The following is a 27596-nucleotide window of genomic DNA, read 5'->3' as shown; positions in this document are numbered from 1 at the left end:
CCGTTATTGATTCCAGATGACTTGATTTATCTGTTTTATCACACTGATTTAAATAGGATAATCCTGTACCATATAGTGATATAAAAATGCAAAGAAAAATAAAATATATTCTGTTGAAGTGCATTAAAAATTACATTACATCAAGGTTTCCCAAACTGTGATTGGTGAAGGAACTGCAGGGGGTCCGTGAATTTGTGAAAATGTAAAATTAAAATAAATAGTTTGAAATAACAACAATAAAACAAAATAAAACACTTACTAAAAAATGAAATATATTGTTTATCTGCATGTCATGTGACCATTAACCAACATCAGAGAACCGTGAATATGTAAATGTGATACTAATTTATTAACCTATTACCTCAAAATGTCAGGGGGGCTTCAAGTTAATATATTAGGTGAAATATAATCAGATGACAAATACCTTCTGTGAATTCCTGAATTACTGAATGTAAATAAGAAATAACGTTGATCTGTGCATTTTAATTAGTTTACAAAACAAAAGCCTTCCAAAGACATAGTAATACATTGTTAAATAACCTACTGAGTGATAATTCAAATAAATATTTATGTGTTCATCAGTCGTAGATTCAATGTTGAAATGTTGAGGGGTTTTTTTTCAGTGTAATTAGAGTCATCTGATTAGTGTCTGTGAATGTCCACAAAATTGGAAAACTTTCCAAATGTATATTTAAAATGTATTAACCAAAATGGAATTAGGGAGAATCAACAAATTGTGACTAATTTATTGTTATTGTGTGAATATGTAACCATGTAATCAGTAAAAAAAAGTAACTGAAGTCCAATTATGAGTATTTTAAAAAGTAATTTAATCCAATTATTTTTGGAATCTAATTAATTAATCCAGATTGGATGTAATCAGTCACTACCCAGCTCTGTGAACTGTTTTAAAATATTGATTTGTTGAGATCTATATGGACTGAAACCAGTGCCTGCAGGAAACTGGCTGGATTTGTGTTACAAGATGTGACCCTTTCAGGCAAGTCGACTCACTTGGTGACTGTTGTGGTAACACCCTTTAACCCCCTTTTCTATGTAGACATTTGTCTAAACTGTTTACGGAACATACCCAGTATGGCAAGCACCATGCCGTCCTTGAGGACCTCTAGAGACCCCGAGCAGACGAAGTGTTGAGCATGCAGGGCATCTCCATGTCGAATGAGGTACTCTCCAGGTGCACAGAACGAAGTCTTAATGTGCAAGGATAGTGAACGCAGGCAACCCCGACTGGCGGAGGAGAAGAGCGGCAGCTGCAGAATGTCTTTGTTCAGGTGCATGGCGATGTCTGCACGCAGCTCGTCTGGGAAGTCATGTAAGAGCTAACGGACAGGGAGAAAGATGGACATTACCCACAATGCCATGGGGTGATGTAAAGATCATGGCTGTGTCTTAAGATAAAAAAACAAAGATGACATCTAAAAGCTGTGGTTGGTTGTCAGTTGGAGTGTAGGCTACATATACAGTACATTTTTGGTCATTTTAGTTTTCACGTCATTTCTTTGCAAGAAATGTGAATTGTAATTTAATATTCACTAATCAAGTTCTCTCTGTTTTGTTGTGCGTCATTAAATTATTATGCTGACTTAGATTTCTGTCTGAAATCAGTTTTGGGAGGTACCTTGGTGCGCAAACACTGCCTGCAAAGTCACTTCCTGACAGGGCAGGGAAACAAGTCAGCTAAGCTTTCTGAAAAGCCCGTGTTTACAGTTGTAAAACCATAACCATCATAAAGGGTAAGTTAGTCAAAAAAAGTAATTCACTTAATTTCTAATTACTTATTTAAAATTATAATTTGATTACATTACTGATTACTGCATTTAAAAAATAATCAGATTACTAATTACTTTACTCTCAAGTTTACTTTACCTTTCAAGTTATCAAACCTAAAAAATACACTACAAAGAGAAATTCATAGTTCTGTCATCAATATTGACTGCAAAAAATACAAATATTATTTATTATATTTATATATATTATATTATTAATATTAATGATTATGATGGTCAGAGTTGGGTATAATGCGTTACATGCATTACTGTTATCTAATTACATTTCCTGGTAATGCAGTAAAGTAATGTGTTACATTTTAAGTGTATGTAATATGATTATATATATATTATATATATATATATATATATATATATATATATATATATATATATATAAATATATATATATATATTTTATTATTTTTTTTCTTCTTGGTTTTGTAAAATATATATGTTGTAAAAATTAACTGTAATCATATTACATACACTTAAAATGTAACACATTACTTTACTGCATTACCAGGAAATGTAATTAGATAACAGTAATGCATTACTATGTAACGCATTATACCCAACTCTGACCATCATAATCATTAAAACAGCCATACTCTTTCACTCATGTATAAGATGAAGTTATCTCTGTTAGAGATCAGAATCCGTCGTTCAATATGATCTAAACAGGATGCAATGCAACTAGATGTCTGAAGGGCACTCCTGTGTCTGTTTGCAGTGTTTTTTGTTTTGTTTTTTCAATCACTGCATAAATTAGTAGCATGTCAGATCAGAGTGTAAATGAGCTAGGCCACACTTCAGTTTTTTTCTTCCCACACATACACAGTGCTGGGGAGTAACTTACTAAAAGTAGCAGTGCTACTAACTAAACTCATAAACTCAAAACTTCATTTTTAGTGGTGTGAATGCAGCTGATAATGTAGCTTTTACAGCAACATACTACTTTTTCCCTTATATTGGTTTACGCACAAAACTTGTCCTCCATCATGTTTTGCACTGGAAATGTCAGGTTCATTATTAGTCACTAAGTTGTTCATTTAAATCAGTTTGAAAAAAAGATTCACAGATTCTTTTAAATACCTGTGTTTTTTGTACTTTTTGTACTTCTATCTATCTATCTATTAGGGGTGTAACGATACCTGTATTCGTATTGAACCGTTCGGTACGAGGCTTTCGTTTCGGTACGCGGTACGCATTATGTATACCGAACGGTTCGTTGGACTAATTAATTATATTTGAAAAAAAAAAAAATATATATATATATATATAATGATATGCGTTCAACAAGGTAGCCCAATAACCCAAACGACGTAACAGGCAACGCCCCTGACACTCCCGAAGAAGAAAAAAACACCAACTTATGTGTTTATGTTAGGCTAATCAGTCAGCTGCGCTCGCTCGCTCACTCAGTACGCGCTGAAGGCTCGTTGCAAAATGGCCAATGCGTTTAACAGACCAGAAATAGTAGATCCTCCAATAACCAACAGGTCTGGTGTTTGGGTGCACTTTGGATTCCCTTTAAGCTATAATGGTGATGGCAAGAGAGTGGTGGATAAAAAAACAACGGTATGTCGCATCTGCTACACCAGCGGGAATACAAAAAAAAAAAAAAAAAAACACCAGCGGGAATACTTGAAACATGTCAACTCATTTACGCCGACATCACCTTATTGTGTCAGTATCTGGGAAAAGATGATGATAGTTTACAGGGAATCCAAAGTGCACCCAAACACCAGACCTGTTGGTTATTGGAGGATCTTCTATTTCTGGTCTGTTTGCATTAGACATTTTGCAATGAGCCTTCAGCGTGTGCTGAGTGAGCGAGCGCCTTTGGGGCCGTTCACATATCGCGCCTAAAAACGCTAGGCGCGTCTTTCTCCTCCTTTCCAAAGCGCTCGGGCAGTTGCGCCCCTGAGGGGTCTGCCTTTGCTAAGCAACAATGACGTGCTCTCTCCATGAAGACGCGGAAATTTCAGGAAAGGATAAATGGATTTGCAGCTCTAAAAATCGCTTGCAGTAGCTCTGCTACTAAATTTATTTCAAAATTGCAATCCATATACAACTATGATCAGCTGTTCCTTCATCTTGGCTGAGCTTTCAATGTTGTTACGGGAAAGGATGAAGCTGATTGGTTAGTTCTTGTCACATGACCCGTGGTGCACTTGCGGCATTCTGAAAAGTTGAGATGTTTTTACATTTTGCTGTATCTAAAACGTACTGAACCGAACCGAACCGTACTTAACCGAACTGTGACATCAGTGTATCGTATCGAACCGAACCGTGAATTTTGTGAACCGTTACACCCCTACTATCTATCTATCTATCTATCTATCTATCTATCTATCTATCTATCTATCTATCTATCTATCTATCTATCTATCTATCTATCTATCACTTCTTTTTGTTAGTGCACTATAGCTAAGGGATTTTAAAAGAATAGATTTACTTTAGTTTAACTACTTTTAAAATAGTAGCTAATAACTTTTTACAGTTTTAAAGTAACTTCCTCAACACTGCACCCACGATCTTCTTGTTTCTGTTTTAATTAGATATAGGTCTTTTCACTGTGGGCAATACAATTAGCACTGATATAACAATGACAGTTTTCAGCATTAGTGTAAGCCTCAGAAAGCTATAATTAATTAGCCCATTGAAAGTAGATGTGACCCAGATCGACGCTCATGAATTGTTCTCCATCTGATGATACTAGTATGGGCTTTTGCACGGTTGAAAAAAATAATTAATTGGGGTTTTAAATAGTGTTCTGTACTGAAATCTGTAGAATAGAACACTTTATTCCAAAAACGCTTTATTTAAAAACAAAGAGCTGAGCTGAGCTTCCACTCGATTAAATGTTGAAGATAAAGCAAGTGAATTAAACTGGCACCATGTAAACATTGTAGTCATATGCTCCACATGGCATGGTTTGTGGGGTCTCACCTCATTGGCGTTAATGCCATTGTTGACAGACCAAGTGGTCTGGAAGTACTCCAGCATGCGCTGCTTCAGCTGCTGGGGCAGGCGATGCACACGGATGAAGTCCTTCAGATCCTTCATGCGTGTGTGGTAGAGCGAACGGCGGGAGTACATGCGCTGGATGATGGCTGTCACGTTTCCAAACACAACGGCGTGCATCAGGGCTGTAAGAAAGAATGGGAGATAGCAAGAGAGTCTTGAATAATTGACTGTCTGAATCATCTCAGTAAACAATATGTTCTACATCTTAAATTAGATACCAAACTTTCTGGAATGAAACTATATGGATACCAAAATAAGGCTCTCTTGACCTACAAACAAGCTAATTATACATTAGGCCTGAAACACACTGGTGAACACACCCCCGATAAGCATGGTACAGATGGAGAAGATCTTCTCAGCGTCTGTGTTGGCACAGACGTTTCCAAACCCAACGCTAGTCAGACTGCTCAATGTGAAGTAGAGCGAAGCGATGTAGGCGCTGCGCAAAGATGGGCCGCCAACTGTACCGTTCGTGTAAGGAGTCTCCAGACGCTTGCCCAACTCCTGCAGCCAACCTACAGAGGACAGGAAGAGTGGAAACAGAAGGAAAAAAAATGGAGATTGAAACATCAACTTCATATTGACTTAAAAAATCTAAAAGAGAAGCTATCAGTTTATATACACTACCATCCAAAAGATTCTTGAGCATCAAATAAGCATTCAGGATCATTTGACACTGAAGACTGGAGTACTGATGCTGAAAATTCAGCTTTACCATTAAGAATGTAGAAAGCAGTTATTCTAAACTGTCATAATATTTGACAATATTACAGTTTTATTGCAATTTGTTATCAAATAAAAGCAGCCTAGAGAACATAAGACTCTTCTTTCAATAAAATAAAAAAATCTTACTGAGCTCTGGACATTGGTATGGTAGTGTATTTAACTGGCATCTGGCACACACAGAGACCCCTCACCGATGTCCCAGGTCAGGGGGTCATTGCTGGCAAGCTCTTTGCGTCCAATGACGTACCAAACACAGGCCAACCAGTGTGCCAGCAGGGCAAATACAGACATTAGTAGTGTCAGGACCACAGCACTGTACTGAGAATAACCATCCAGCTTCTGCAGCAAGCGCAGGAGACGCAGCAAACGCACGGTCTTCAACAAGTGCACGAGGGAAGTCTATCAAAACACACACATACACACACAATTGGCATAGCTTTACACTATGAAAATGAGGATAACCATTAAAATTCAGGACAGGTCAAAAACACTGTTTGGAAAATGGATATTATAGGAATTTTGAACATTTTAAACACAAAAAAGTTACGGACTGCAGCTCTAAAGGTTTCATATGAATTCTCACCACTGAGATGTTGAATAAATAGAGCAGGTCAAAGGGCAGAGCAGCGATGAGGTCCAGGACGAACCAGGTGGTGCAGTAGTGTAAACAGATCGAGCGAGCATCATAAACCACCTGACCCGCAGGCCCAACGTACGTGGTTCGGAAATTCAGAATGATATCTTTGGAAACAAATGAACGCAAAAAACAAGAGAATTTAGAAAAATGATTTGTTTACAGCAATCAAAAATCTAATACTATTTCTCTCAAGAGCACTCATGAGTTCATAAGCAGCACCACTTCAATCAAACACAAATATTGACTGTGAATGCATAAATATTAAAAACATGCTAATTAGAGTGATGAAGCCTCGTAAATGCTGTTCTGTGCAGATCCTTATTCCGTGTAACATTTAGTCCCATCAACCAGTTATTTTACCACATCTGTGTCCATGAGGTGTATTACATTACCACTGGCTTCAGGTCACAGTGGGGCTTCGGTATTATTGTTATTTTTTTAAATGAATAGACATTTAGTTTTTTGCTTTGTGCATATGGGGAGTGTGGATTTGAAAGATGATCTCATTTGGGGATGAGGGTGTGATTGTCATTTAGTTAACATGTTTAAGGTGAAAGCAGCTCTGAGCCCTTAAGATGTCAGATGTTAACACTGTTTAAAAATAGAACAGAGGTGCAAATAAACCCAAAATGTAGGCTACAATTTCTCCCAAAAACACATCACACACCGAGGATGAAGAGCATCTCCACGGCTATGTCGCTGACAAGGGTGGTTCTGGAGGTGGAGTCACAGTCCGGGTCGTCAGGGATGGAGAAGCAGACGTTGTACGGGACGGTGACAGCCACGTAAAATGTCGCAAGGAGGATCAACCAGTCCCACAAGGCTTTGCACACACTGTAATGAAGCAAAATGAAGCGGGACTTCTGCACCGATGCCACCTTGTATTCCGGGAGAGTTGGCTGTGAAAAAACATGCTGCGAAGAACATGAAAAGAAATGTCTTTTTATTTCTATTTTCTACACCAACAAACATATTTCAAAATGTATTTGAATTAAAAACCTTACACAATTCAGGAAAAAAAAAACTAGGATATAATCTGTAAATTACATTTTTACTAAGAGCCTCTTAAGTGGAAGCAATTCTCTTTTTTATGTGCGAGCAAATGATTTCTCAGCAGTTGTTGATTTGACTGCTGTTATAAATCATAAAAGCCGCATTCAATTTCATCTCAGTAATTCAGCCTTTTAGCCTCTAGTATTCTGACTTTAATCACGGCCGATCCAAATATTCTTCACCATGTCTTTTGAGTGAATGTGGGCCACGCCGTGCCCGTGTTATTGGAGTTTTTAAATTAACTGGTGACCCAGCATGCCCAAATGTGAGATGTGCATGCGCTGTCACCTCATTAAAAAGAAAAAGAATAGTAACCTATTAGAAATGGTTTCTTTCTACATTAAGCATGAACCAGTAACCTTTAAAAACATGTGGTTTTGATGAACAGAAGTGGTCCACTAGATCCGTGGTCTACAGATTGACCTTCTGCTAAAAAACTGAACTTCTGCTTTTGAACTGCTCAAGTTTCCAACAGGCATATGCATTAGATAAAGTTATTTCAACATTAAAAATTAAGATATTCACAGAAGGAATAAACAAACTAAGTCTCCAAAGCAAATCCCACAGACTCCCATCTTCGCGGAAATGATGTATATTTCTCATTAAATAGTAATTTGTGCCTTATAAACATGGTGATATCAAACATGACTGTTCTTAGAAGGCTGCGCTTGATGTTTCATGTCTGTGAGTGCAAAAAAGCTAAAGGCGGATTCAGTCATTTGCCATGAAGATGTGGAAAGGCATTTGCAACAGATCAAAAGGCCTAAATTGTGTTATTGCTTTCTGAATGCAGCAGAAATAATTGTTCATTTATTCTCCACAGCTGCTGCATTCAGAAAGAATATCTGAACAGACTAAGACATTCAGAAAAGGTGCAGGTACGGCTCATAATGACACACAGCAGGAACATTTAACATTTTCTGTGAAATGCCAGGGCAACTCTTAATTGTACGTCAGCACAAGAGAGAAAGTCCTCAGTTCCCTGTTTCTGATTCACAAGCTCTCGGTTAATTTGAGTATATTTCACTTTTATTCCTCTGCTAAAACTATAAGTCTTGCATGGCAGTATTTCATGGTTATTCAAATCAGATTTTTGAACTATTCAATAAAAGGATCAGCTTTTAAGAGTTGTTCGTTTTTGTGTTTATTTTTGCTTGCAGTTCGCAAGGAAACTCAAATAAAGATATTTCTTGCCATTATTCTTTCTATTGGGTCACATTCAATACAGACTGCAAACTCACAGACAGCACCTTATAACTTATTACTATGTTGAGTGAAATAGAGTATCTTTGGATCTTATCTTTGGATTTTAACAATCCACAATCTTCTTATTCTTTGATGGACATGTTTGATTTTTTGTAGCTTCCATGAAGCTGTGAGTCATCTCTTCATCACTAAAAGTTCAATAGATGGGATTTCTTATGCGAAGCCAGTTGTTCACATATAATTAATAAAAAAGGCATTTGCATCACAATGTAAGTGTTCAGTGAGTTGGATTTTGGGAACTGTGTGTTCTTTTCCAAGCGTGGGGAATTGATTGTCTGGGCTGGTGTCTGGTATATTTATTTATGAAAGTAAGTATCGTCAGCTGGACGTAAATACTGAATATTCTGCAAGATATCAACACATGAGGCTGACCTTTTCATTTTAACAGCGACAGCAGACCTCGGTTTCATCTTGTTAGCCGGAAGCACGAGGACATTTACTCTTTAAAAGTGTCAACAGTTTGTAAGGTCAGTCATTTCAGAACATAATGTCAGAGAACAAGAATCTCATCTTTATATGCTGCACAAAAAAAAAAAAAAAAAGCATTTTCTTTACCAGTATTCTCATCCATTTTCCAGGAAAAAAATACTTCAAATGCAAGATCAATTGAATTGCATGAGAATGTTAAGCAAAATTGTGTATGATTAGTATTTTTTATTTCCGAGAATACATTTCAAGTTTATTTCTTTGTTTTTAGTTTAAGTTTGTCATCATATATTAAACACGATTTTAGAAGGTTTATGGTTAGAACTACTGTTGACAGGGTAAGTGATTTTTTTTTTAAATACATAATTTAAGAATGTTGCTAATCAAACATATTTAAGAGGTGCACTCAGTAATTTGTCATTAATTGAGTGAGTAAGGTGGGTGAGAAAGATTGTGGTTTTCACATCTACTTACATTTGGCAGCTTCCTTCTGCTCCTATTGGTGAACTGACAGGTCAGGTGGTACAGGACGCTGCGGCCACGCTCACGAGCTTGACTCAGATGAGTTCGACCGGACTTCCTGTTGTGAGTACCATCCTCTGACACAACAGAAAAACACACAGCGAGTAAATAAGATCAACTGTTATTTGGATCAAACAGGCTCACTGCCAGTCCGTTACCTTCTGTGGTGGAGCCGGGATGTGATTTGCCATACGAGTCAGTGATGTTTTTGAAGGATAAGAGAAACAGAACCACTTCTCCTTTCTCATTTTTAATAGGGACGATGTCCAGCAGACACCAGAAGGCAGTACCTGGGTTCACAGAAGAAAAATTATTAGAGCTCCAGATATGCGTCTACAGAGAACAAATGTACACTACTGGTCTGAAGTTTGGGGTAATTAAGATTTGTTTTGCTTATGCTCACCAATGCTGCCTTTATTTAATCAAAAATACAGTAAAAAACAGTAATAATGTAAAATATATCTACAATTTAAAAGAACAGTTTTCTATTCAAATATATTTTCAAAAGTTATTTATTCATTCTTCAGTGTCCTTTAGAAATCAAGAAACATTTATTTTTATTATCATTGCTGTAAACAATGTTAAAAACTGTGATACACTCTCATTCAAAAGTTTAGGGTAAAAAAAAGAAAAATAATTGAAACTTTTATTCAGCAAAGATGCATTCAATTGATCAAAAAAATAACAGTAAAGACATTTATCATGTTACAAAGGATTTCTATTCCAAACTAATTCTGTTCTTTTTGAACCTTCAGTTTCATCAAAGAAAATTCCACAAAATGATTAAGCAGCACAACTTTTTTCGGCATTGTTAAATATAAGAAATGTTTCTTGAGCAGCAAATCATCTGATTTCTGGAGCATCATGTGGCACTGAAGACTGAGTAATGATGCTGAAAAATCATTAATTACATTTTAAAATGATAAAGAAAAACGGAAAACACCAGAGACTTCTTTCAAAAACATAATTATTCCAAACTGTTATACTTCTCATTCGATGAAGTCCTGCAGAAGATAGTTATCGTTACCGTTCTTCCTGTAATAGCGGACCTCGGTCTGGAACTCTCTCTGTCCTTCCAGGGTTTTGTCCACCTGCTGAGTGACTCTCTCGCTTGTTTCCTGTCCATGCAGGAACTGGCATGTGCATGTCTTCTTCATTACCTCTGTCCGTGCAAACCCGGTGAGCTCGCAGAACCCATCCGAACAGTACACGATGGGGTACCCGCGACTCCCCTGAGCATTGCCCAGCAGGAAGTTACTGTCTGCGCACGCCCAATACAGACACACAGAGGAAAGAAGTGGAAAACGGTCAGATGCAAAAAGTCACCCACTTTTGCTTATCATAATCATAAATGTACAAACTAAATTCAGGAGGTTTATTATATTGAATGCTGTATGCCATCTACTCAGGCTACTCTCTCATTCTGGCCTTCTCATTAGCAAGCTAATTATAGATTTCCTGTTTTATTCCGAATTCTTTAGATCACTGGTAGAAATCCAAAAGATGCGTGTACTGTTTCCATGGCAACTTTGCTATTCTTTTGCAGGGGTGGAGGAGATTATATAAGAATCAGTCGACTGTGGGTGCGTATGAGTGTATTTGGGAAAAAGAAGTACTATGGTGGCCTCTGGTTCTGGATCAATCAGTCTTAGCTAAATATTTTGGCCCCCAAAAACTGGACAGCACTCTTTCCCTTAATGCTGCCAATTAATTGCTTTCAACTAAACCACAATGAATATGTACACAAACTTTTATAAAAGACAGGTGGAAATAATATATGAATCGAAACTCGGTTTCTTTGTGTCATTATTCCCCATTAATGAACAAACATACACAAAATTATTTTTTTCCCTCTGACATTCAGATCAGCTTTGGTAAATAATATTAATGGAAAGCCATTATTAAACATTGTTAAAGACATGGAAAAACATATAATTGATCAGTATCATGTTACACTTTACACATCTACTTAAAGCATTTTATCCCTAGATGCATTTAATTGTTCCTTGCAAGAATCAATAGACAGCACTGGTGCAGAAAAAACTATAAATAAAGCTTAAGTTAGACGCATGACCTCACCATCAACCTCACTACACAGAACAAGCTTAGTGTGAGTGCTGCATCTGCACCAATGACATAATGAATGAACAAATAAATGAACGAGAGAATGAGCATATGAAGCAATTGAGCAAATAAACTATTTGAGGGGGATCGGATTTCATGCACTTACTGAACTGATATGCATATACGAGAAAGGCACTTGATATCTGATTGATATCTTTGCTTCATCTGTTGCTAATATTATTTCATTCTTTGATATTATTGATATAAAATGATTCTGTTACAGTTGACATACAAGACTGTACTTCAGATTGCCAGTTCGTCTGGCTGTTTTTAATGTTTATCAGTATCACAGGCTGGAATCTGTCTGTGGTATCAGATAAACTAGAAAGAATGCTGCGTGCTATACTACACGAGATGCAAAAACAAAAAAAACAACAACAAAAAAAAGACATGAGACATGAAGTCAGCATTATAAAGAACACTGTGGTCTTAAAATCTGCAGAGAAAGATTTCAGGCATCAGCTTGTACACAAGACTGCAAAATAGTTTAGAATGTGTTTGTAATATAATAATTATGTTAAACAGAACTGTAATTGGGGATAAAGTAATAATAAATAATAATAAAAAAACATGACACATCTATCTTAATTAATTTAAATAAAAATTAATCTAAAATTCATTACAGACACACACACAGACACACACACACACACACACACACACACACACAAACACATTTTTATTTGCTTTGTTTAGTGCTACAGGTTCAGAACCGGCCACACTGAGATCACTGCAGGCGCATGTAAAATATAAATCATTAACACAACAAATTTACTTGTTACTGTATTAATAACTTATTTTATAGAGAGACTAAAATTGGTGTTCAAACCATGTGTATGTGTGTGTGTGTGTGTGTGTTTCTTCACACATACAGTCTTTTCCTATCAATCCATTCAAATGCACACTGTTATTCTCACAGAAGCCAACGGTTATGACAGATTCTGCTTTCCAAGATGGTGAGATGATACTGTGCAACTGACTGTTATGAAAACTATCACTATGTGCTGTGTGGTCAAGTCAAGATGCTTTTGCTATCTTGTTGCTAGGGAAATATATATTTAAAAAAAAAAGAAGAAAAAAAAGTGTCTACAGTTTATTTTTAATTGAAAATGTGAAAATATGTGGTTCATATATGTGGAAAATGTACACCCAAATATGTGTATGTTAAAGTATGAGACATTTATTGTACTATATTTATTTTGAAACAGTAAACTTAAGTATTGAAAGTAAAAGTACAAGTCAATTCAAAATAGAAAAGGAGCAAATCAATATCTGTAATTGTTCTATACACAGTTTGAGCAGCAAGATGGTGTTCGGTTTTAGCTCTTTCTTCCATTTTGTATATATTTAACTCTTTTTTTCCATTGTATGTATGTATGTGTGTGTGTGTGTGTGTGTGTATATATATATATATATATTTATATATATATATATATATATATATATATATATTTATTTATTTATTTATTTATTTATTTATTTATAGATATTCACTGTACTTAGTAATCACAGATTCTAGCCTATGTTTTGGAATATATGACATATGAATATATGTCATCTGAACAAGTCTGCAACGCTTTGTTCTGACCAACTGAGAAAAAAGGATTAAAATAAATTGCACAACCAATGGTGAGTTAATCAAACCCTGAAAATTATTATTATTGTTATACTTTATTCTCAAATTATTAATGTTAACAACATCAGCATTGCATGACTATGAGTATATTGTGTAGCATGCAGATTTCAATTTCTGTACAGTCTAATCTCTAATTGTTACATCATTCCATCGAACTGGTTGTCTTTAAAATACACATCTTGTGTAAACCCAGTCTATCTGTAATCAGAAGCACATTTAAAACTGGAATATAATTTAATTTAATTCACACGTGTTTCATAGAATCTTTTTTTTTTTTTTTTTTTTTTTTTACAACCCGCCATCAAAATGATTTTTTGACATTTAATTACTCCAGCTGCTGTGGGAATAGGCTATAATTATACGATCCGCCACCTGCAGGTGGTCTAGTAGCAGGGACAACTTCTTTATGTTCACAGACTTGACGTAATGACACGGCAGCGTGCTCCAATATCCTGTGAAAACCCCTACCATGCAAAAAAAAAAAAAAACATTATAATAAATTAACCATTGTGAATCTGGCTAAAGTAAGGCGATAATTTCGAACACTGGCTGGTTATGTACTATACTGAATTTTGGATCATTTTTAACCTCAAAAAGTTACGGACTGCAGCTTTAACTAACGAAGTATTATTAGCCTACTAAGTTACATTACACCACAGTAAAGACTGTTTTTTCATAATACATTATGAAACATTTTCACTCTTTCGCTCTTTCTTCCAAAATTACTAACAGTACATTACACAATTATCAGGCAAATAGCAGGATGAGAAAATTTGAATTATGACGCTAGCGAGGCTTTAAATGACAAGAGAAAGCTGCTAATTATTGCAAACAAAAAACTCACACAGATGCTAAAACTGAGGTAACAGCTAGCCAGGATGCAGGATGCTAGTGAACTTACACCAAAACATAACATAACAGTAAGAATTTTTTATTTATTATTATTATTATTTGGAAAGAAATATACTTCTGCTCAGAAAGGACACAATAAATGCACCAAAAGTGACAGCAAAAACATTTAAACTGTAATAAAAGGTTTCCATTTCAAAAAGATGCTATTCTATTCATCAAAAAATCCTGAAAAACTATCACAGCATCCTCAAAAATAATAAGCAGCACAACTGTTTTCAAGATTGATAATAAGAAACGGAATCAATGTTAGAAATGGAATCAATATAAGATAATAAGAAATGGATCATTTGACACTGAAAATTCAGTTACGCATCACAGGAATATATTACATTTTAAAGTATATTTTTAATATACAGCCTTAAATGAGCATAAGAGACTTCTTTCAAAAACATTTCAACATTAAAGTATATTTTTGAAAATTTTAAACAAATTGTTATGTACATCACTTTTGCCTTCATGCTAGTGAGATTCAAACCATGCTCAAAATTGGAATTTATTTTATTTTTTATTTTGTTTGTCACAATGCATACCAATCATTTACAGACTTCCACACTTGTTTTTCTTTAAGTCTTTTAAGGGCTTTAAGGGCTTAATTCAAAGTCACTTCACAGTATTCAGGCCTAATTAAAAGTCTAAAAACATTTATTTCCTCAAAACCAAAATATTCAGGCCACTGTCCTTTATAATGCAGATTGTTCTGTTCTGCATGATCAATATAACAGTTTTAATGAAGTACAGGCTGTACAACACAACATCGATTCTTTGTCAAACACCTCTCTGTTCCAATAATCTTCTCCAGGGCCCCTATTCACAAAACATCTTGAGGCTAAAAGTAGCTCCTAACTTGCCGATTTAAGAGAAAATCTTAAAAACAGTGTGCATGTCAGTCCTAATTTAGGACTCCTAAAATGTTTGCTCTAAGAGTATTCCACAAAGTGTTTTAGTGCTAAAATTAGCTCTTAAATCTGTGAAACTTTAGGAGTAGTGAGATCCTAAAATGACTGTTGCCAGCAATCTACCTCGGTATATAAACATTTTAGTAGCATTTTTTCGAATTGGTTTGGTTGGAGGTTATCCCAACTCCAAATGTTTGAGTTTATCCTTAATATATACATGTAGCTGATTTCGCGTCCAGTTTGGCTTTCTTTTACGTTTGTATGTCTTACTATCTGCCATAATCTGATTATTCTGCTAATTAAAATAATTTCCAATTTTACCCAAATTTTATTAGTTGCTTAAATTTCACATGAAGTGGCAAAATCGTGCAGTCCATGATGGTCCTCAAATATGGCTTATCATCTGAGATATGTATGTAGTACATGGCAGCTCAATCTAATGTTAGCCTGGAAAAAAGTGTGCATGTGTGTGCGGAGTGTGAAAGCTAAACAGTAGCGCACTTGGGCTACCGCAGGACAGATGGAGGCGCCAGGGTGATCATTTGCTCTAAAAATACTTAGTCTTTTTTGGTCATACAGATAAGAGTAATGCATATTTTCTATCTGTAAAGACTCTAGTGTGCGCTCAGAATAGCAACAAAATGTTGTGCTTTTGTAAAATAATTAAAGCAAATGATGCACTTTCTGCCGTCTCAGACTCTGTGAACTTGAGTGTGTCACTTCGAAACTCTGTGTATGCTTGCCTTATTACAAACATGAAAAATATATCTATAAAGAGTGAAACTCTTAAATGAACCAATTCAAACAGAAAAAAAAAAAATTCTCACATTATGTAATCCGTATGAAACATGCATACAGGTGCTGCGGAGATAAGTCACTGTCGCAGACATCATCTCTTAAACCCAAAACAGAAAGTATTAATGTAACAATAAATTAAATGTTAATGCAGTGTACACGCTGTTTTTCCCTAACAAATTCATAATTATTATATTTGCCGGTGCACTGTGGCAAGCCTTTTTTGCTTGCGCTTGAGCGCTTATTAGGCTATATAAGTAATTAAAGGCTCATTATTATGGTTTATATGATTTATTAATAAAAGTGCGACTAATAGTCGACTAATGCTTTAAATGAATGACTTATAGTCGACCAGAAAAATCTTTAGTCGAGGACAACCCTAATGCATATTGACATAATTGTTTATGAGGAGCATACTGTACATATAAGAGGCTGACAATTAGCAGAATATATAGCCTACTTATTTAATTAGTGACACTTAGCCTGCATTTTATCATCTTTATTTTAATGTGACAATTAACATTTTTATTTTATAACCTTTATTTGAATATGGCAACATAATATTGTGCTCTCAATATTTATATGAATAAATCTCTGACAGAGACTATCAGCCAATCACTGTGTGCATAGATAGTAAGCATGCTGACGTCATCCATAGCAACAAGGTCAACCCCGCCCTTACTCTTAGCTTAAGGCTTGAAAGTGAAAGTCATGACATTTGCCAAATATGATAACCCATACTCGGAATTGGTGCTCTGCATTTAACCCATCCAAGCGCACACACACAGCAGTGAGAAGTGAACACACACCAGGAACAGTGAGCAGCTATAGATCCAGCGCCCAAGGAGCAACTGGGGGGTTCAGTGCCTTGCTCAAGGACACTTCAGCCATTGGTATTGAGGAGAGAGCACTGTTCATTAACTAGGCCGGCTCTCTAACCATTAGGCCACAGCTGACTTCTGTATATTCCTTAGTAAAAGTTAGTAACAGTTTTTAAGAAACAACTCTAAGCTAAAAACATTTACTGCCATTTAGGAGAACTCTTAGTGAGATAAAATGTTTTGTGAATACGGGCCCAGATCTTTAGTCTGCCGCAGCCAATTAAAACTGATTTAATTGATTATGAAGGAGATGGAAAATACGAGATAGAGAGTGGGGTGGTGATACCGAGGTATACAAATTCCCAACGTCACAGCTCTCACTCATACATGTACATACTGATGCTGCATTTAGACAGCCAGTGTTGCTTAGGACGGGTGTGACACGATAGCAGGAAGTTGTTCTGAAAAGTGAGAGAGCACATGGTCAGCGTCACATTTCATAGTGTGAAAATCTGTCCCCAGGAACAGCAGAGGGAATGATTCATATGATTTAAATGTTTGGCTGTACAGTGAGTTAAGGACATTGCTTTTGATAAAAGGATCATGCAGAGACGTTTTCCCATACGTTACTTACACAAAAAGCAATGCCTAGGAAGGAGAGGATGAGAGAAAGCAAGGGTTTTTTGCTTCTTTTTAGTTAATATGGCGTGAAAAATATTTGCTTGTTGAGTGGGTGCTGTCATTGGTCATTCTTATTTTAATAGCATCATCATCGAGTGCTGAGAAGGTGAAAGGTTACTTGTGAAATCTCCTGAGAGCTCATTAAGAGACTCCTTACAGTCTAACCAGGAAGTGACTGACACCAGATGCTTCAGTGTATCCAATATTCAGGCGGGGTGAAGATGGCGCAAGGTCTTAGTAGATGTAAATGAGGAAACGGAAGACTGTACCCAGAAACTCATTGATAACAGAGTGAAAAGTCTAGTTAAGGTCCTTTCAGACCAAAACTTGATGTGAAAATATATATATTATATAATATATTTGGGGGGCTGAATTAACTGCAAATTTGCCACACATGTGACAGATAATGAACACAGAATACAGGTGAAGCAAGTTTCACATTTCAGAGTGAATCCAGTTTGAATCCACTTAGTTGTTTGTAGTATAAACAGAAAAAAAAAGCTATATGAAACCGTAATCTTGTAAATCCGATTCAAACCACATTTACATGTTTAAAAACTCATGTTTTTCCATTTGAATGGTGAAACTGTTTTACATTCTTATTGTTTTCTTTGCATTGTTGTATTATTTGTATTTTCATTATTGCACTATTTGGATCCCAATATTTAATCTGTAGTGGTGTTCAAATTCACACGCGCTGAACAAACACATCTGATTTCATCCCTTTGCACACTCTTAGTATGCTTTCAAAAGGTGCTAATATATACACTCTCTGTTGAAAGGCAAATGCTGGTTAGCTATGTTTTGAAGCGTGGCAGCTGGTTTAACTGGTCCTTAGTTGGTCACAAGCTGATTTAAGCTGGTCCTGAGCTGATCCAGCTCATAACCTGCTTAAACCAGCTCAAACCAACTGCAATGCTTCAAAACATACCTAACTAGCATATGCTGTTTTTTTCAACAGGGCTAAAGATACTAATATGTACCTTTTAGTTGTAAATAAGGTAGGTGTCACTTTTGAAAGGGTACTGCCCCAGTGACAACTTTTTTTCTGAGAGTACAGTCAGTCCTAAAGATTTAATTAGAAAAATGCGTCAGATTTGGGTTCAGTGAACAAAAGATAAATTAACATAGATAAAACTAGATGAGATGAATAAAATCTTGATGAAAGTGATACACTTGTATTGACGGATCAGACTATAACACAATGACTAATACCATTTTGTCTGTCAGTTCAGAGCAGATTCAAGGTAAATTCAAGGTTTAGTCCTGCCCACCTTCATGGCTTTAGTGCGCTTTGAGTTCCCTCAACAAACATGATGGCATGCAGAGAGGGAGTGAAGACCACTTATACAAAATGATCCCATTGTCTATTGCCCTCCATTATTTGTTCGCTGGTGTTTGCGCAGAATTGTAGCGCATAACTCCCACACTGAACACTGAGCAGCATTTTTATACTGAATAACACTTCAGGGTTTTTTCAAGTAGTTCTGTTTTCAAATGTACACACACAAACACTCAAATACAAGAGTTCAGCCTAGATTTACGCATACAGCAAAAAGCACAACTCCTAAACATTACCAAATACAATTTCTCAAGATGATACAACACATCTCTCATCTGACCTACTGACACTAAAATGAGACATTCAACCGTCAAAGAATTCAGCATGAATCTGCCTGCTGAATTAACATATATTAAGTAAACATTATAATTATCTTTTGTAATCAAAGCATAATGAGATTCTCTTATTAGCCTAAAATGTTCACTTGATTTGTCACAAAATAATGGACTCCAACAGGACTCTGAACAGAGGTACAAACTGTAAGCAATGAACATGAAAAAGAGCTTAATGGAGGAAGAAGGAAGACCTTATAGCACAGCAAATAAAATAAGCAAGATATTCTGTATTTTCCATTCAATTATTCTTATTTTAATCTTTAATCGTGAGGATTTTTAAAATGTATCTTATAAATGAGGTAACATGGTCTCATTATTTAAAATAATGAAATGTATATATATATTGCCTGAAAAATGTTTCATGAGCAAATAATCTTACATTTAGTCTAGCCTTTGAGACTTATATTATGTTAGCAATTCTTCAATATTTCTTGAGAACTTGACCCAGTGTAGTTATTGTTGACTAAAACTAATAAAAAATGGTTTCATTAATTGAAATAAAATAAGATATAAATATTAGATGGGATAAAATAACTCTGTAATGTTTCCAAATAACTGAATGAACTAAGTTAAACAAGTACTAAAGTACACCATTATTATTATTATTATAAAATAAATTGAATAAAAAAAACTAAAATTGTATAAAAATTACAAAAGCACAAAAAAAAAAAAGACTAAAACTTCAACTAAAATTAAACTGATAATGGAAAAATGAAAGCTAATTCAAAGTATTATTAAATACTATAGTAAGACTTGAAACTCCTTTGACATTTTCTATATGAGGTGAGGTCAGAAGCTGCATTAGAATGAGTTTCTGAGTCTCTGAAGGTGAACGCTGTGCCAGAGGTTGGAGAAAAACACAATTACTCACGTGTGCCATCAAAGCGCTTGGCGATGGTGTCAAGAAAGGTGTTCTGAGGGGCCAGAAGCCCTTTCATCACTGGCATGATGACTGATCCTCAGACCTCCATCTCATACAGAACAGGGAATAAGAGAGAGAAGAGAGGAGAGGGGCGAGGTGATTTTGGTCCGAAGTTCAAACTGTGTTGGTGGCTGGCTTGTACTAACGGCTGCTTGTTAAGGACCGCATCAGTTCAGCTGAAAGCCTTCTGCAGCAGTTTCACTCCAGTCTTCAATGTCTCTGCATTAAAGAGCATGTTGTGCAGTATTTAGATGCTACACTAAGCTCAGGAAACTGTAGTTTGTTTGGATGCATCCTTGTTGCCCAGCAGTGTACGTCCGGATGGTTAAGTTTGTCTTATTTGTGGTGATATTGTGCTTACTTTCTACAGCCCATGAGTTCGGTACATTTGCTCTGCTCTCTCTCTTCAGTGAAACAGCAGGATTTTCAGTCTTTTTCTCCTAAAAGCGGCTCAATATACAAGCTTCATCTCTTTACTTTGTTGGTTGTGTTCTGTCTCCTCAATGCCTCCTCTCAGTCTTTACAAAGCTTGTCCACAGTCCTCCCTTTTTCTTTGAATTCCTGTTCTTTGTCGTTTTTGTAGGTTGTCCGAATACAAGGTCGGATGATTCTTTGCATCCCTCCCTTTCTTTTCATCGGTTGTGTCCTCTCTGAAGCAGGTGCACAATCTCTTCTGCAGCTCTCTTCCACTCACTGCTATCTCTCTACTCTTCTGTCCCTCCCTCTTTCGCTCTCGTTCTCTTTCTCTCTCCCACTCTCTTTCAAAAGGAAGAAGCACAAAGAGTAACAATGGCAAAAAAATGGCACAAGTAGATCATAGTTTCTCGAAGAATCAAAAAAAAAAAATAACTAGTTTAATTCATAAATATTATGTAATATGACAGAATAAACCCAAATACATTAGGTTGCACTAAATCAAGTCATTGTTATGCTTAAAAAATATATCTATTTAATAATACTGTAATTATTAAAGTACAATGAATAATGATTACATTTACATTTACAGTAAAGTACCGATTGCTGCTGAGTGGATGCAAATATAGATTTGTCTGCAAGAAGATAATACATCTAAAAGCTTGCATAAAAATCTTTCACATATTACCAAATTAATATGGCACAGGCAGATCTCTCTAGTGACTGAGTGACAGTTATAGAGGCTGTAATGGGAGCAGTACCGAGTCTTAAAACCACAAATAAAGAGACTTTAAGCGCTGAAGTGGGTTTAAAGGGACAGTGACATTACAAGAAACACAATTAGGTGGAGAGAGAGAGATGGTGTGAAAGGGAAAGCAGAACAGCCATCTGTGCTGAGCAGATATTTACATATATTACCAGACAAAAGCAGCATATCCCTCAACACACACACAGCAATTTCTATAAGGGTGAAATCTGAAAGGATACAGCTCTGGCTCCATCGGGTTACTGGCAAGGCTGCGGGAACGATATGAAAATGCATTGTTTTCACAGGCAGTGGGAGTCGAGGGATTAAAGCATGGGTCTCCTATTTATCTTATCTCCTAAAAATCTGTCAGGTTCCTCCTAAAAAATGTGTCCGTTTTTTAAGACAAGCTGTCACGATGATACTGGGGCAAGTTGTCACACGTGTATAATTCATTGTGTATGAGTTTGTATTCATGATTATTATATTGGAACAAATGATCAGGAGAGGCCATTAAAAATCACACAGGCCTTCTATTTCATAATTTGTGATATGTTATGGAAGAGCATTGTTTTCCCCTAAGATAACATTTCATTTCATGTTACAGTGATTGCAACTGTAAGTTTTTTTCTCAAGCTTTATTCGTGTAGTTTAGCTTTAGTCTCAAGCAATTTAGTCGTGCGTTTTATTGAAGCTTTGTGAGTTTTCATAAATTTCCCAAACCAAAACAACTGTTCTTGAACTTTATTGTGAAGTCAGTGTTGTTTGACAATATTTACATCGTCTGCCACCTGCTGACCAAACCAAAAATCGAACAACCCATCTTTATAAAACAAATGGATCTGTCCTAATGACTATTATAAAATGCCCATCATTAACATATATTGCATTTATGTGCGTGTTTTATTAATCAGGGCAGAGACAGGTGATAGTCCTATAGCTCTTCACTTAAAGGATATTGCACCTTGTAAATTCACTCAGGACTTTGAATGTTTATATATATATATATATATATATATATATATATATATATATATATATATATATATATATATATATATACATTTACGAACATTTACTTACGCCTTAAGACATAAAAAAGGAACATTAATTTACTTTTTATTATACGTGACAAATTTAGAGGGGGAAAACGTATGTCTCTTTGGGTATTGGTAATCACAAACCTTTTTTTACTCGAATCAAAAAAGTAATTTAAAAACCCCATTTAGAATTAGCCATCTGTGTCAGCCTACAAATAGACGTCTCCAGTGAACAGCTCTTCTGTTTTATTATTTTCATTTTAAAGTGGTAAGTGTCATCGTTTTTCATAAGCGTCCAGGTCTTCTGGTTCCCTGGGCAGCAGATATTTCAGCGGACGCTCCAGTCCGAGTCTCACGGGCGCACTCACCGTGGCTCCCGCGAGCAGGAGCGGCAGGTGCCCGCCGTCCTCGAATCTCTTTCCCATAGTCAGGATTCCCGCCGCTTGATTCCGTGAACCGTGAAGGAGTTGTTGCAGGCGGTCTTGGACGCGTCTCTCGCCCACTCTACGTCTTCCAAGTGTTAGAATCCCGACAGCAGCGTCGTTATTAAAGAGACCGATATGCATGGCGACGGAAGTGTCGTTTCGGGGTCCCGAGCGGCACAGCATCTCGTATAATTTGCAGGATCTTGAAGTGCTCGAGCAGCAGGTGGCCGCGCTCTCTGCGTCTCGAGCCAGATGCGCGAGCAGAGCCATGAAGAGGAGCAGCTGAACTCTCTGGTGAAAAGACAGGATGCGTTCAGTCAATGGGGAATATTAATTAAACAGTTCCGTCGTTTTGGATAAGAACACCGCAATACGAGTTTTTACAACTTTTTATCACATGAGCCTCAGAAGACACGAACATAGAGCTCCTTCACCACACACACACACACACACACACACACACACACACACACACACACAGGTTCTTATTAAACTATTCAATTAATTTTGATTGCTTGTGTTTTATCTTATTATTGTTATGATTGAAAACTAGTGTTTTAGAATTTCCAGCACATTAAAATAGGTTTATTTTAAATAGGCTAATGAAACTCAGTGTCCCTTTGTTTGGTTGAATTAAAAATTATATATATATATTTTCTTTTTTTTTGGACAAAATTTGTATTTTCCATTACCTGGAAGGCACAAATAGAAAAGGTCAAAGATAATTAAGTACAGTTACAGTTTTTTTCAATCGCTAACAAGCGCTTAACCATACTTCAGATACTTTTTCTAAACTCTTAACACAGACAAACACCTACAAAACACAATTGGCCAAATGGATAATTTTCTTCTCAAAAACACATTTTGTTAAATATATACTAAGTCTTCATTTCAAAATAGAACACACCTTTCTCTGCACACACCAACTTTACCAAAACACTGGAAATCTGACTCAAAATTAAATTATTCTGTCAAAGAATAACACTTGTTTTCACTTCAAAAGGTACATGCAGTCAATCAAAGTACACCAGGTTTCAAAATACTGGCTATTGTTGACATTACAAAAACTGCATAGACTTTTATGTTTCAGTTTTACAGGTATTTGCATGCAAAACATGCAATCCACTGTTTTACACTAAATTTCTTGGTTAGGAACCGTATGTCCAAATATACAGTAATGTTCACATTCAAAAGCATTCCAGTAAAAAGCTATTTTTTTCCTTTACTGTTTACTGCAGGAGGTACAGTAGAAACACGGTATGATAGAACAGAAAAGGTTTGACAGTATTGCTTACAGTGAACAAAATATCCATGAAACACATAAGAGCATTCTGAACAAAAAACAACAACAGCAAAAAGCCCAGATAAAAGGGGGGGGGGGGTGGGGGGTTAAATTAAAACAATCTCTCACTGCTCCTGCTCCTTTCACTGCTCCTCTCACTGCTCCTGCATCTCTCACTGCTCCTGCTCCACTCACTGCTCCTGCTCCTCTCACAGCTCCTCTCACTGCTCCTGCTCCTCTCACTGCTCCTCTCACTTCTCCTGCTCCTCTCACTGCTCCTGCACCTCTCACTGCATCTCTCACTGCTCCTGATCCTCTCACTGCTCCTGCTCCTCTCACAGCTCCTCTCACTGCTCCTGATCCTCTCACTGCTCCTGCTCCTCTCACAGCTCCTCTCACTGCTCCTGATCCTCTCACTGCTCCTCTCACTTCTCCTGCTCCTCTCACTGCTCCTGCTTCTCTCACTGCATCTCTCACTGCTCCTGCTCCTCTCACTGCTCCTCTCACTGCATCTCTCACTGCTCCTGCTCCTCTCACTGCTCCTGATCCTCTCACTGCTCCTCTCACTTCTCCTGCTCCTCTCACTGCTCCTCTCACTGCTCCTGATCCTCTCACTGCTCCTCTCACTGCTCCTGCACCTCTCACTGCATCTCTCACTGCTCCTGCTCCTCTCACAGCTCCTCTCGCTTCTCCTGCTCCTCTCACTGCTCCTGCTCCTCTCACAGCTCCTCTCACTTCTCCTGCTCCTCTCACTGCTCCTCTCACTGCATCTCTCACTGCTCCTGCATCTCTCACTTCTCCTGCTCCTCTCACAGCTCCTCTCACTTCTCCTGCTCCTCTCACTGCTCCTCTCACTGCTCCTGCTCCTCTCACTGCTCCTCTCACTGCTCCTGCTCCTCTCACAGCTCCTCTCACTTCTCCTGCTCCTCTCACTGCTCCTGATCCTCTCACTGCTCCTCTCACTGCTCCTGCACCTCTCACTGCATCTCTCACTGCTCCTGCATCTCTCACTTCTCCTGCTCCTCTCACAGCTCCTCTCACTTCTCCTGCTCCTCTCACTGCTCCTCTCACTGCTCCTGCTCCTCTCACTGCTCCTCTCACTGCTCCTGCTCCTCTCACAGCTCCTCTCACTTCTCCTGCTCCTCTCACTGCTCCTCTCACTGCTCCTGCTCCTCTCACAGCTCCTCTCACTTCTCCTGCTCCTCTCACTGCTCCTCTCACTGCTCCTGCTCCTCTCACAGCTCCTCTCACTTCTCCTGCTCCTCTCACTGCTCCTCTCACTGCTCCTGCTCCTCTCACAGCTCCTCTCACTGCTCCTGCTCCTCTCACTGCTCCTCTCACTGCTCCTGCTCCTCTCACAGCTCCTCTCACTTCTCCTGCTCCTCTCACTGCTCCTCTCACTGCTCCTGCTCCTCTCACAGCTCCTCTCACTTCTCCTGCTCCTCTCACTGCTCCTCTCACTGCTCCTGCTCCTCTCACAGCTCCTCTCACTTCTCCTGCTCCTCTCACTGCTCCTCTCACTGCTCCTGCTCCTCTCACAGCTCCTCTCACTTCTCCTGCTCCTCTCACTGCTCCTCTCACTGCTCCTGATCCTCTCACTGCTCCTCTCACTGCTCCTGCACCTCTCACTGCATCTCTCACTGCTCCTGCATCTCTCACTTCTCCTGCTCCTCTCACAGCTCCTCTCACTTCTCCTGCTCCTCTCACTGCTCCTCTCACTGCTCCTGCTCCTCTCACTGCTCCTCTCACTGCTCCTGCTCCTCTCACAGCTCCTCTCACTTCTCCTGCTCCTCTCACTGCTCCTCTCACTGCTCCTGCTCCTCTCACAGCTCCTCTCACTTCTCCTGCTCCTCTCACTGCTCCTCTCACTGCTCCTGATCCTCTCACTGCTCCTCTCACTGCTCCTGCTCCTCTCACTGCATCTCTCACTGCTCCTGCTCCTCTCACTGCTCCTGCTCCTCTCACAGCTCCTCTCGCTTCTCCTGCTCCTCTCACTGCTCCTGCTCCTCTCACAGCTCCTCTCACTTCTCCTGCTCCTCTCACAGCTCCTCTCACTTCTCCTGCTCCTCTCACTGCTCCTCTCACTGCTCCTGCTCCTCTCACAGCTCCTCTCACTTCTCCTGCTCCTCTCACTGCTCCTCTCACTGCATCTCTCACTGCTCCTGCATCTCTCACTGCTCCTGCTCCTCTCACTGGGCCCCTTGCTCTTACTCTTCCTCGTCCATACATTACAGTGTTTGTCTTTTTCTGTTTCTGTTTCCAAAAACATCACTCTTCAAAGTCCTCCTTTTATTGTATAAGTGTCAATGTAATAGAAAAAAATAACCCCTGCCATTGACTCTGAGCCAGATTGGAATCAGTTGTGGTTGGCCCAATTTACACAACATAAATCAGCTAAGATATATTGTTTTTTAACTGATATCATTGCAGAAGCAGAGGTTTTTATACTGTATCTAAGGTTTGGAACATTGTTTTTGCTATTGTGGGATGTTGTGTGTTAACATTTGTAAATACTACAAAAACGATCCATAATTTTGTTGGGAGGTATAGCTTGTCTGTTCAGAATATGTAAGCATTGTGGAAATGTGTTCAATGACTCCATATTGTATGAAAACGACATGAAATGTGTGAATGGTATGGCCACAATAGACAGATGCTGTGCTAATTGTGTTTAGAGTTTTGAAAATGTGACAACTGCTTGGACAAATGCTTGTTAGCGACTGAAAAAAACTGTAAATTAAAGTTCTAATTTCTATGAGTGGACAGATGTCAATACTAACACTAACCTCTTCTTTTGGAAAGTTGACTGATTGCCTTACTCTTTATCAGTTCAGCTTAGCAGCTGCAGCTTATGTAAATTGTTCCAATGAAGCTTTATGACCAGCATGAATGTCATTGCAAATTAAACTCTATTGTCCCCAGATGGAACCATTACAATTTTAACCTTCAGTTTAAACCGAGAAAATTATTTCTGAACAGTCTCTAGTCTTACCTTGCCTGTGCAGTCCATGAGTCTGGTCTTGTTGTAGACAAATGTCATGTATCTGATGGACTTCAAATATGATGGTCTTTTCACTCTGATACGGGACAAGTGTTTTTATACAGATGTACCTCCCGCCCCTTCATCCTCCGAAGTTAATTATAGGCATAAATTAGACTGACAAAGAAATCCAGCTGACATGACCCCCTTTATTTCTTCAATGTCATGTTTCTCATTTGACACTGGGTTATGATACAATAAAGAACTGTTAGGATTGTTAGCATCTTTGTCATTAGTGTGTGCCTGTTATCCAAGTAATTGTACAGAGAGCTCTTTAAGACTATTGTGGAGGGGCAGACAAGCTTGGTTAGCGAATGCCAACAGAATGAGTGTGTGATGAGGCCTGGACTTAATAAGCTGCAAATGTAGAGGAACCTGATATAGTGGCAAAATGCTGAATGGAACAAAAGAGCAACAGCGCCACGGCATCATTAACAAATAAAGCAGCAGGAGATGACCGGATGCCTTTGTGTGAAGCAGGTCAGAGAGCAGTCGGAAGTTAATGACCACATCCACAGGTAGATGGAGCGTCCCGACTCACCACAGAGAAAGATCAGTATATTTATGTGATGTGTGATGGATTGCATGAGTAATAGCATTCACATTATATATAAATAGAGGTTTTTGGATGTGGGCAAGTCATATAGGACACTGCAGAGGATTCTAGAGATGGCTAATCATGAAGAAATGTAGAGAGAAATGTAAGACATGAAGGAATTCAAAAATGATGTGACAC

The 27596-nt window shown here is 37.8% G+C and overlaps 2 protein-coding genes across 3 annotated transcripts in view; both read right to left on the bottom strand.

Moving 5' to 3' along the window:
- The window catches only part of LOC127948332 (potassium voltage-gated channel subfamily H member 4-like), a 28914-nt gene extending 8270 nt beyond the window's left edge, over positions 1–20644 (bottom strand). The window contains exons 1-10 of one of the 2 annotated variants that reach the window (XM_052544756.1): positions 19864–20644; positions 10478–10711; positions 9609–9740; positions 9403–9527; positions 6851–7097; positions 6130–6287; positions 5738–5945; positions 5141–5335; positions 4743–4942; positions 1091–1340 (exon numbers count right to left, since the gene is read on the bottom strand). In XM_052544756.1, the coding sequence (XP_052400716.1) occupies positions 1091–1340; positions 4743–4942; positions 5141–5335; positions 5738–5945; positions 6130–6287; positions 6851–7097; positions 9403–9527; positions 9609–9740; positions 10478–10711; positions 19864–19939 (1825 nt within the window). In that variant the 5' untranslated portion in view covers positions 19940–20644. The remainder of the gene's footprint in view (positions 1–1090; positions 1341–4742; positions 4943–5140; positions 5336–5737; positions 5946–6129; positions 6288–6850; positions 7098–9402; positions 9528–9608; positions 9741–10477; positions 10712–19863) is intronic. The other variant, XM_052544758.1, reaches the window with a different exon arrangement.
- Positions 20645–22251: 1607 nt separating this feature from the next.
- Positions 22252–22974, bottom strand: LOC127948325 (hypocretin neuropeptide precursor-like). Its single transcript, XM_052544744.1, has one exon. The coding sequence runs from the start codon at positions 22806–22808 to the stop codon at positions 22389–22391; it is 420 nt and encodes a 139-aa protein (XP_052400704.1). The 5' UTR covers positions 22809–22974; the 3' UTR covers positions 22252–22388.
- Between the last annotated feature and the right edge of the window lie 4622 nt (positions 22975–27596).

This window comes from Carassius gibelio, chromosome A3, assembly GCF_023724105.1.
Source record: "Carassius gibelio isolate Cgi1373 ecotype wild population from Czech Republic chromosome A3, carGib1.2-hapl.c, whole genome shotgun sequence".
NCBI lineage: Eukaryota > Metazoa > Chordata > Actinopteri > Cypriniformes > Cyprinidae > Carassius > Carassius gibelio.
This window is presented reverse-complemented; position numbering and strand designations above follow the sequence as displayed.

Excerpts from the sequence above, each read along its gene's own strand:
- LOC127948325 (XM_052544744.1), bottom strand. The coding sequence starts at position 22,808 with ATGGCTCTGCTCGCGCATCTGGCTCGAGACGCAGAGAGCGCGGCCACC.